The sequence below is a fragment of the Bidens hawaiensis genome, unplaced genomic scaffold, assembly GCF_021521415.1.
Source record: "Bidens hawaiensis isolate Kalapana, Puna unplaced genomic scaffold, B.hawaiensis_p1.1 tig00031440_1, whole genome shotgun sequence".
In the NCBI taxonomy this organism is placed as follows: Eukaryota; Viridiplantae; Streptophyta; class Magnoliopsida; order Asterales; family Asteraceae; genus Bidens; species Bidens hawaiensis.
In genome coordinates this window covers 19152-29904 of record NW_027495289.1, presented here as the reverse complement: position 1 = coordinate 29904, position 10753 = coordinate 19152, and the positions used below count along the sequence as shown (strand labels likewise).

At 36.3% G+C, this 10753-nt stretch overlaps 1 protein-coding gene and 1 pseudogene across 2 annotated transcripts; one reads left to right on the top strand and one right to left on the bottom strand.

Moving 5' to 3' along the window:
• The first annotated feature begins 211 nt into the window (after positions 1–211).
• LOC143582078 (lysine histidine transporter 1-like) lies at positions 212–3338 on the top strand (annotated as a pseudogene). Its single transcript, XR_013143922.1, has 7 exons — positions 212–302; positions 377–534; positions 633–1018; positions 1835–2261; positions 2556–2771; positions 2874–2942; positions 3012–3338. The product of XR_013143922.1 is annotated as a lysine histidine transporter 1-like (transcript).
• Positions 3339–4615: 1277 nt separating this feature from the next.
• Positions 4616–7426, bottom strand: LOC143582076 (cytochrome c1-2, heme protein, mitochondrial-like). Its single transcript, XM_077064723.1, has 7 exons — positions 7354–7426; positions 6936–7147; positions 5577–5856; positions 5416–5487; positions 5221–5337; positions 4948–5013; positions 4616–4871 (listed from the first exon to the last, which is right to left on the bottom strand). Exons 1-7 carry the CDS (start codon positions 7411–7413, stop codon positions 4755–4757), a joined length of 924 nt encoding a protein of 307 aa, XP_076920838.1. The 5' UTR covers positions 7414–7426; the 3' UTR covers positions 4616–4754.
• Between the last annotated feature and the right edge of the window lie 3327 nt (positions 7427–10753).

Below are 10753 nucleotides of genomic sequence, written 5' to 3'. Positions count from 1 at the left end.
GATATTTGTGGGTCCAACCATTTACCATAATTCGTTGATATTAAAAAATAATAATAATAATAATAATAAAAATTGATGACGATATAAGAAAAATCCAACAAGGCTGATATTGATGTTGATGCAATGGAAAAGTGAGGTTTCTCACGTTTTTTCTATACAAATGTGAGTAGACGTAGACACATGAACCACCCATTAATTATAAGGTGTTTGGTTTCATTGTTCACGTACAAAACAAAACCACATCTAATTCCATCATATATTTCTTATCTTTAAACAATATGACATTAACAACTCCCTTGGTAGTTTTTAACTCTTGTTCGTTCTTATTACATATATTATACATATTTTATTATTCAAATCTTTATGATCATCTCAGGTTGACAACCGAACCGATCGCGAGCGAGCCATCGACGAATGGCTCCTGGTCACCTCATCCCGCAACGCCAAATGGTGGTACTCCGCCTTCCACAATGTCACTGCCATGGTTGGAGCCGGTGTTCTCAGCCTCCCGTATGCTTTGTCCGAGCTTGGCTGGTCAGTTATTGTCCATGATTTTTCTTTCCATCTTTAATTTCAATACATAAAAGATATTTTATAAACTATATATTGTTTTGAATTAATATTAACTTCAGGGGTCCCGGTGTATCAGTACTAGTAATATCATGGGTTGTAACACTCTACACTCTATGGCAAATGGTTGAAATGCATGAAATGGTGCCTGGAAAGCGCTTTGATCGCTACCATGAGCTCGGCCAGCACGCGTTTGGGAAAAACTTGGTCTTTACATTGTGGTCCCGCAGCAGCTCATCGTTGAAGTCGGGGCGAATATTGTGTATATGGTTACTGGAGGGAAGTCTTTGAAAAAGTTTCATGATTTGGTTTGTGATGACAAGTGTAAAGACATAAAGCCAACTTACTTTATCATCATCTTTGCTTCGGTCCATTTCGTGCTTTCGCATCTCCTGAATTTTAATTCCATTTCGGGTGTGTCGTTGGCTGCAGCCGTCATGTCTCTAAGGTTCTATGCGCTTCTGACCTGTTCTTTATAAAAATGGGTCGGGTTGGGTTAGGCGGATCACAAAAACACATATTTGACCAAATTGTTTTACCAAGGGAAAATTAACAAAATAGTCATTCTGACAGAGATAATTTACAAAATAGCCTTGACATAATAAAATTACCGATTAATCCAGGTGCACTAAGTCTCATTTTAACCTAACATATTTAAGTTTGGCGTATCGGATTTCAATCTGACATGACAAACTGGATCCTTTTGACGCGCGCAGTAAATTTAACATGGCGCGGTCTGGCCCCGTAGATTTTCATCTGAAGCTATTTTTCTTAACTAAATAAAGTCAAATGATATTTGAGTAATAAAAAAGTCTTAAGGGCTATTTTAAAGTCAATAATCAAATGGATATTCGAGTAATTTTCCCTTTTATCAAAATGATCTTGACCTTTTCTTTTTAAGTTTAAGTTAGCAATATGACCATGACAACCAATTACCACTTTTGAGCCAAGTGGCTTAGAGTGGCACAATCAAATTGTGACACGTGTATGTAGTTCCGCGCTAGTACTTGACCTCAAATATCTTTTACTGAGTACACACATTTATGCCAAGTGGCATAGAATTCAGTATTATGTGCCATGAATCCTGTCAACAACTAGTTTTTGGCTAAATGGACTCTTGTTTAAGTTGGTTGTAATGTAGAACGAATTACAGGCACATAAGTGCCCAAATACCATATCACGTTACACAAAAGTTTGTCCACATATTTAAGAGAAACAAGCCAAATGATATATATGTACTAATACTAGTAATCATGTGATGCAGTTACTCTACAATTGCATGGTCCGCGTCTGTGACCAAGGGCGTGCAGCCAAACGTGGACTACAGAATTAAATCAAACAGCACAGCAGATGCAGTGTTTAACTTCTTTAGTGCATTGGGTAACGTGGCATTTGCATTCGCGGGTCACAACGTGGTGTTGGAAATTCAAGCCACGATTCCTTCAACACCCGAGAAGCCCTCGAAGGGTCCAATGTGGAAAGGAGTCGTCGTTGCTTATATTGTAGTCGCCATTTGCTATTTTCCAGTTATGGTTATAGGATATTATGTGTTTGGAAACCAGGTTTCGGACAATATTCTCATCAGTTTAGAGAAGCCTACATGGCTCATAGCTATGGCTAATTTGTTTGTTGTTATCCATGTTATTGGAAGCTATCAGGTTTATAATCTATCTATGCCAAACCAATCCAAAGTTTCTTACATTTATTTATTTATTTATTTATTTATTTATTAACCTTGTTATTTTCGTTCGTGCAGATTTATGTGTTTTAACTCTATACTTTGAAACTGGGGTTGTGACCCGAACCGGTTACACATGGTTTAACTTTAGGTTAAAAACTGGTTCCAACCCGACCCAGCTTGGCAAGAGCCTGGTATTGACTGTTGTTGACCCAACTGAGCCGATTTGGGCCTAGAAACAGATTTTTGCACCTCCATAACTAATGCTTTAAGCGCGGTTACAAAAACACCTATGTCATCACAACAGAAATCTAATTTTCTAGTTAGTGATTTGGCCTGTTTAACATATGACATTATCAAAATCGACCCGTTCATAATCAAACGGGCCGTAAGCGTCGACTCTTAATTAAAGATTCTTTCTTTGGCAACAGCATTAACAATGTTCATTGGCATTTGCTTCCCTTTCTTCGGTGGACTTCTTGGTTTCTTTGGCGGATTTGCATTCGCCCCGACGACATACTTTGTAAATAACTCGAGTTCTTACTTGTCACATACTTATTATTCTTTTTATATATCATGAGATGTATGGTATTTATTTGTGATCTTGTGTTGTTGATGGTTTTAGTTACCTTGCATCATGTGGCTTACAATCTATAAACCAAACAAGTGGAGCTTATCTTGGATTACCAATTGGGTATGCAACATATATAACATCCAACAAGTCATTTTCTTATGTCGACTGACACGTGTTCATATATTCCAGGTTTGTATCATACTAGGAGTATCTTTGATGATTGTTTCACCTATTGGGGGATTAAGGCAGATCATTGTTGAAGCCAAAGACTATGAGTTCTTCTCTTGAAATATAAAAACATACGAACGGGGGGTTTATCAGTAGTTTTGCATAGGGGGGATCCATTAAAGATCTCTTAAAAGTAAATATACATGTTGAAAGATTGTTAAAAGGAAAATGGTCATGGAATCAGTCAAGAAACTTGCTTGCAGAAGTTCCACATCTTCCTTCAGTTCATTTTTACTTCATTTTGCGCGTGCGTGTGTGTGTAAAAATATATTCATATGTAAAATAATAGAAGACAGTTGTGAATCCTACTCTACATATATTCAGTTTAATCACAATACCCACTTTTGTGAGAGAAGACATTTATGAATAAAGCATGAATCTTTATCCACACTTGCACTCGTTTTCGTTGTCCAGAAAAATTATTCATGATTGTAGAAGTTGATTCTGTTGTAGTTGAAGAACTACTGTTTTTTGTTAATTGTGACACACCCAATTCCATATTTGCAAGGATTGATGATTTGTTCTTATGTTCACTTGTGTTCCATCTTTATTCGTTACAACTTCTTTTTAATTATCATTTTAGGGTATTTTGGTATGAGATAATAGATTGGAGTGGGAATGGAATCGACAAGGAAATGGGATGAACAAGGGAGTAAAATAGATCATTACTAATCCTTTGTCTTGTTTGGTTAACCTATAAGAATGGAATGTATGTTATTTCAGTGACACAAAAAGAAGCAGAAATAAAATACAAATGACAAAAATACCTCTATCTTAAAATAAAGATAATTTACCAAAATAAAAAATGGCAATGACGATGGCGCTGGTGGTGGTGATAGTGGTAGTGGCAGCAGCAATGGTGGTGGCGGCAACGATGGTAGTCAGGTGATGGCACCGAGAAAATAAGGTGAAACGAAATTAAAAAAAAAAATGGGAGTGGGAATGAATGATTTTAATGGAACGACATTTCTTGTGAAATCGTTGATTTCATTTCATCGACCAACCAATTACTTTTTTCATTCTCTCATAATAATCCATTCCATTCCACGTGCCATTCTTGCGTACCAAAAGATAACTAAACCATTCATGCGTTTCATCAAACAGCTTAGGGACATACCCATGAAAGTGTTTATTAAACACCATTTGTTGATTAAAATATATAGCAAGACCAAGTGTTGTGGATGTAATGTGATGCCCTTGCCACGTTGGCAAGGGGGGCTCAACGTCGGAAGGGGGCTCAAAACACCACCTCCCTAGGGCGGAAGTGGGAGACAATGGTTGCATTGGTCGCAGGCGTGGTGGCTTATGTATACAAACAGATAAAAAAAACTTTCAACTCACCCTATAGATTTTTTTTTATTATTTATACTCATCCCACTATATTTCATATATAATTTGTTAAAAACTAAAGGAAAATAGAAAAAGAAAATCCATACACAACGGTTTCCAACTGTTTTGAACTTTTTGCAAAAACCAAATATGTTGACAGTTGATGGATACCATTATTTTAAAAAGATGAAAAGCAACTAATGATGATGGCTTTGGTTGCAAATATTTCTAAAATAAATAAACAACTTCAAAATGACTCCCTTATTCCTTGCTTTCAAGTTACAAAACAAATAAACAAAAACACAGCTTCTTTCATACATAAAACAATTATTTCTCATTCAAAGTCTTGTCACAAACCTTTGACCGAGAGAAATTCTAGTTGACCACATCAAGAACAAGCTTGCGGGACTTGAGAACCGACCACCTCAAACGCCTATAATATGCAGCTTGAAGCAGAGCTAGTGACAGTACAAATATCCACTTGAATCCCATCTGCAAAACCAACCCAAAATCAATATCATTATTCTACACGATTTAAAATTACAAGTATTCCTTTGAGGGCACGTACCAGTTTCCTTTCTTCCATTTCTGGTTCAGCAGCCCAGCTTAAAAACGACACAATATCTTTTCCCATCTGCAGAAATTAAATAAAAACAATTATTAACTTTCAAAATACATATATTGAAAAACAACTTACACGAATGGTCACTGTGGTTCATCCAAATTACGGATTTCATACATACTTTTCAAATATTACACCTTTAGATCAGACATTATCAAAAAAAAAGTAACACATTTTTAGCTTGATTATTATCAATGGTATTTTAGCCATGTATCAAACCTGAGCCTCCGTTGCAGGAGTGCCATCTTCATACTCAACTGCACCATCATTAAGCATTTTAGGCATTGCAATAGCACCACCGGGAAAATAAGGATTATAATGCAGACCCTCCCTGATCTGCAATAAATTATAGGTTTACTATTATGACGACTGAGAAAAACCGTAATAAAATACAGTGTAAGATTCGCTACTGACCGAAACACCAGCGGGAGGATCACGGTAACCAGTCAGAAGTGCAAAGACGTAGTTTTGTCCATTGTGACGAGCCTGGAAGAACAAAATGTATAAACTTATTGAAACTTGGAATGATAATAATACCCTTGAATAGTTAAAGCATGACATGAACTCATGCTTACTTTGGTGATAAGGCTCAAGTCAGGAGGGTAGGCCCCGCCATTAGCGAATCTAGCGGCTTGCTCGTTAGCATATGGTTGAGGGAATCGGTCACTGAGTTTGCCCGGGCGGGTGACCATCTCACCCTCGTCATTAGGACCGTCAACAACCTCGATTTCCGCAGCCATAGCTTTCGTTTCCTCTTCTGTGTATGCAACGCCCACCAAGTCACGGTATGAAACCAAACCCATTGAATGGCACGATGCACAAACTTGCGTGTACACTTGGTGACCACGTCGGATCCTGATTAAAATAAGATGTCAATTTCAATGGGTGGTCATTTCATCCCGCTTACTTGTTAATGGGTCAATCCAGTTTTGTGTATTATATAAAATTAGCTAGAAATGAAAGAAGTCAACCTCACCGATGTCTATTTTAAAAATGCGTACAACCTTCAAAACTGTTTTACTCAAAGATTAAGATTATTACTATAATATGTTATGTGATAAAAGATAATGCATTTAAAAGTTATAAAATGAACAAAAAAACGTCTTTGTGGGTCAACTAGACCTGACCCATATTGTGAATTACGGGTGTGCATGGGTCGGTTTTAAACTAAAAGCAAACCAAAAACTCGGTTATTTAGTTTTGGAGAGCTGTTCGATTTTTTCATTCTGTTATTTGGAGCTTGAATTAAAAACTGGCTCACAATAATGAATTTGGTCTAAATCCTTTTGTTGATTAATGATTAATTAACAACCAAAATTTTGGCAAAAAAAATTGGGTTGAATAACTTATTAAACTCTTATAAATAACTTAACAATCAAAACATAAAGTACATTACTTAACATTCAAAATATAAAGTAGATAAATTCGGTGCGGTACAGTTTTTTAGTTTTGACTACATGCAAAACTGAAACCAAACCGAAAATTCAATTTTTACAGAAACATAAACCAAAACGTCGGTTTTTGTTTGGGTTCGGTTATTTCAGTCTTTTTGGTTTCATGCACACCCCTATTATAAATAACCCGTTACCCAGCCCGCCTATCTTGCCCTGTTTAAAACATTCCACTGGCATCGATATTTCAGCACTAAATTCTAAAGATATCAGATTATTCAAAACTAACAAGTAACAAGAAGACGAACCACACGAAACTGTTAAGATAAAACATAGACATGTAATCTAAGTTTGACAACATAACACCATTACACAGAAAATAATAACATGCATCCATAAGGTAGAATATGGAACCATCTGTATTCTATTTATTGACCAGATTCGACTCAGTTTTGATTTCCATATGCAGTCCAATACTAGAGACTACAAATAAAGTAACTATAAAACGAAGGTAAACAAAAGATGGTTAGAAAACAAACTTACGAAGCATGGTCATATGAACTAAGAATGCCTTGGTGGGACCAGGGGTAGCTTGGAGACTCAAGACCATGTTCAGCCTCATCAGCAGCTGATACTGTTGTGAAACTCAGAAGCCCTGAAACACCTGCTCCAAGGAGTGCTATTTCTCTCAGGGACTTGATGGCAGAAGCATCTTGTTCCTTGTTTGTAGTTAGAGTAGACAAAACTGGAGGGGCCTAAATTTTATATAAGTTGTAAGTGATTGCAGCAACCAGTAAATAACATATAAAGATAAGGAAACACATGATGTATATACATATGACGTGTATGAAACTGCTAACTGGAAATCAATGGTCATCATATAACAAGAAACCAGTATAACATAAAACAAAAGAGGGTTGTTTTTTAAAACCAAGATGATCCAAACACGAATAATGCTTACAGTGGTTTGAGAATGAAGCCGGGTCCTCAGAAAGTGGTAAATTCCCCTACCACTAGCCATTTAAGCCAATTTCCTGTGAATACATGATATATCATAATAATTCAAAGTTAACTATAAGTGTATAACTAACTAACTAACTGCCACATGACTGAGAATGGTCTAGAAATTATACACAAGGATCCATGAAATGAAGAGAATGAGCTAGTGATGTAAAGAAGCAGCATATTCAAGGATAAATGTACCAGTAGTAATGTCTAATCAACTAATTAATTGTATGCATAACAACCAACAAAACAATGCCCTAAATTTGTAACTAAACGGATTGGGAGAACAAATACATAAAGGAAATATATATATATATATATATATATAAATATATATATATATATATATATACTAGAGAGATTAGAAGGAAAATATAATAATAGGTATGAGTAACAATCAATCAATGAATAATACATTTCATTCGGTGATTATGTAGGGACTAATATACCTACTTACAGGGAGTCGTTTGTAGTCGGAGAATGTAATCGTTGCAGATCCACCCAGTATTTATTTTATGATGGAGGATTATTATAAATAGAATAAAATAGAATCAGCAGCTGATGTTCACTTTCGCTACTGGCCACAACCACAGGATCTGGTCTGTCTGCATATGGGCTTTAAAGTATTTTAGCTTCAATGCTTGCTTAGTTGCTTTGCTTGGTGTTTTCCCACAACGCTAGCATACCACACTGAGTTTTGACAAAATTGTAACTAGGTTAGTTACCCGTGTAGCACACAGGTTAAAATAAGTAATTTTTTAGAAATAGTAACATAATGTGAAATACAAAAAGAAAATGTATCACATATATAAAGATATATTATACGGTAAAAAAACTAAACATTACGTAATTTGGAAGTAAAAAGTTGTTAGAAAATTCATAAATCATATATTATTTCTTTGTTATTTTCTACGTCAAAACTTAGTTGTAAATGACTACTTTTTTAAACCAAATCGTGGACCAAAACTCATTCTAATCTTAAACTGTTTTGACATGAACAATGTTTGAAACTTTATCGGTTAAAGAAACCCACCCGTTTCCTATTGGTTACTTATAAAAATCTAATATTAATAACTAATGCAATATATTTTATATTAAACAAATTAACATATTTATGATGATATTAATTCTTTTAAATTAGAATGGAATTATTAAAAATTCAAAATGAAATATTAAAAAGAGAAATTTAATTAATATGAGAGAGAGGGGGGGGGGTGGATTTTATAAGAATTAACATAGTGATGACATATGACATTTAGAAAACTTTATTTATAAATAGTATATAAATTATTGTGGGAGAGTTGTGACGTTTTACCCACTACCTCACTGTTTGCAAAACTCTTCATTGATAACAGGGATGCCACATGACGCAAAATGCCTAAGAGTGAGGCATTTTGACTACACATGGTCGTAGGTAGACGTGCACAAAAAAACCGGTTCTGGAACCTAACTGGTGGAACCGAACCGGAACCGGTTCCAGTTCCAACCCGGTTGGTACAATACCTGGTTTGGGTATTTTTGTACCCGAAAATCGTACCCGGTTCTCCTATTTGTATGTCAGTATCAGTTCCAACCCGGTTCCTACCCGGTTCTTAATTGGAACCGGTTCGGTTCGTACCTGGAAAAACCGGTTCCGACGGGTTTTTTTGAAGGGTCAAACAAAAGTCAAACTAGCCGTTGGAACCGGTTCCAACGGTGATATAGCCGTTGGAACCGGTTTTTTAAACACCAATTAGCCGTTGGAACCGGTTCCAACGGTAATATAGCCGTTGGAACCGGTTTTTGAGACAATAGATCCGTTGGAACCGGTTCCAACGGTAATATAGCCGTTGGAACAGGTTTTTGATGCCCAAACCTATATATAACTTGTTTCCACCACTTGTTTCACCACCAAACTCAAAAACAAACTAAAATACTACTCCTTTAGCAAACCCGTTCCTTTACCCGACCATCCAACTAAATATTATTATGGCACCCGTCAAAAAAACTAACAAGAAGGCTAAGAAGAGTGCTTTTGTTGCCCCCGTTCCTGTTACGGAGGACCCAAGGGTTGTTACGGTAGTCAACCATAACCGCAACCAAGACATATGGAAGAATTGGGATTTGATTGTGGATGACGAATGTTATCAAAAGGCTCGTTGCAAACTATGTGGTTCAATATTAAAGCACGATTCCAACTCTACTTTGAGAAAGCACATCGAGAAGCCATATTGCAAGGCGTTGAAAGGGATTGGCACGACCGATCAAATTGATGAAACGCACCATCGCTTTTGAAAACTTCCCGTACCCACATACCGCCGAAAAATTGTTTGAATTACTTGATGAAGTTATAACGACTTACAACTTGAGAAATAAAATATTTTCGATTTCGTTTGACAACGCTTCAAACAATACTAAGGCGGCTGAAAAATTTATCATTAAATATTCACCACCTTGTTTCGGGGATTTTTTTCATGTCCGATGTGTTGCACATATCATCAACTTGGTTGTTCAAATAGGTCTTGACAATGAAAACATTTGTGATGATTTAAAATACTTTAGACTTATGTTACAAGATGTCTTCAAAAGTGGTAAAAGAAGACATCTTGAATATAAGAACTATTGCAAGTCGGTTGAAAGAAAGTATTTGGGGCCGAATTGGGACGTTCCAACCCGTTGGAACTCAACTTGTCATATGTTAAAGTGTGCTTTTTCCCAACGCCAAACTTTACAAGCTTTTCATAATAATCTTGTTGAAGAACGCGAGGCCGATATGTTTCCGGAAAGTGTTTGGGTCCAAGTCGGTTATTTGTTGAAGTATCTTGACGTGTTCAAAAAGTCAACAACAAAATTATCGGGAGTCTATTACCCTACTAGTTGTTGGGTTTTGCAAGAATTGTACTATATGTCTTGTGTTTTTAAAAGCTTTGCGGAGAAGAACAAACTTTTCGAAAATATTGTTGCGGTGATGAAAGAAAAGTTCATAAAATATTTTGAAAACATACCGCCGGTCTTTACTTGTGCCGCCGCATTAAACCCCTATTGGAATGTTAATGGGGTTGAAACAACGATTGAGGAAATATTCGACAACTTAGGTATGCACGAGATTGACCCGAAGTTGTCGACAGAAGCGAAGGACAAGTTCAACAAAAACCTTCAAGACCTTTATGACCATTATTTTCAAATGTATGGTCCAAGCACGAGATCGTCTTTTGTGAAAAAAACAACAACTAGTAGGCCGTGCAATGATCCACTTATAAACTTGATGAATGGGATTCGTGAATCGGCATCTAAGAGGCAAAGAGGAAACATACCAAGTAGCGAACTTGGTCGATATACTGGAGCAAACTATGTTGAGGGCGCAACGGTCGACGAAA

What these genes read in the sequence shown, in the direction of transcription:
- LOC143582076 (XM_077064723.1), bottom strand. Translation starts at nt 7,413, where the DNA reads ATGGCTAGTGGTAGGGGAATTTACCACTTTCTGAGGACCCGGCTTCAT. An exon ending in AGTTCATATGACCATGCTTC is followed by an intron (nt 5,857 to 6,935) that starts GTAAGTTTGTTT and finishes TATTTTAATCAG; the next exon opens with GATCCGACGTGGTCACCAAG. An exon ending in CTCCTGCAACGGAGGCTCAG is followed by an intron (nt 5,014 to 5,220) that starts GTTTGATACATG and finishes TAATTTCTGCAG; the next exon opens with ATGGGAAAAGATATTGTGTC.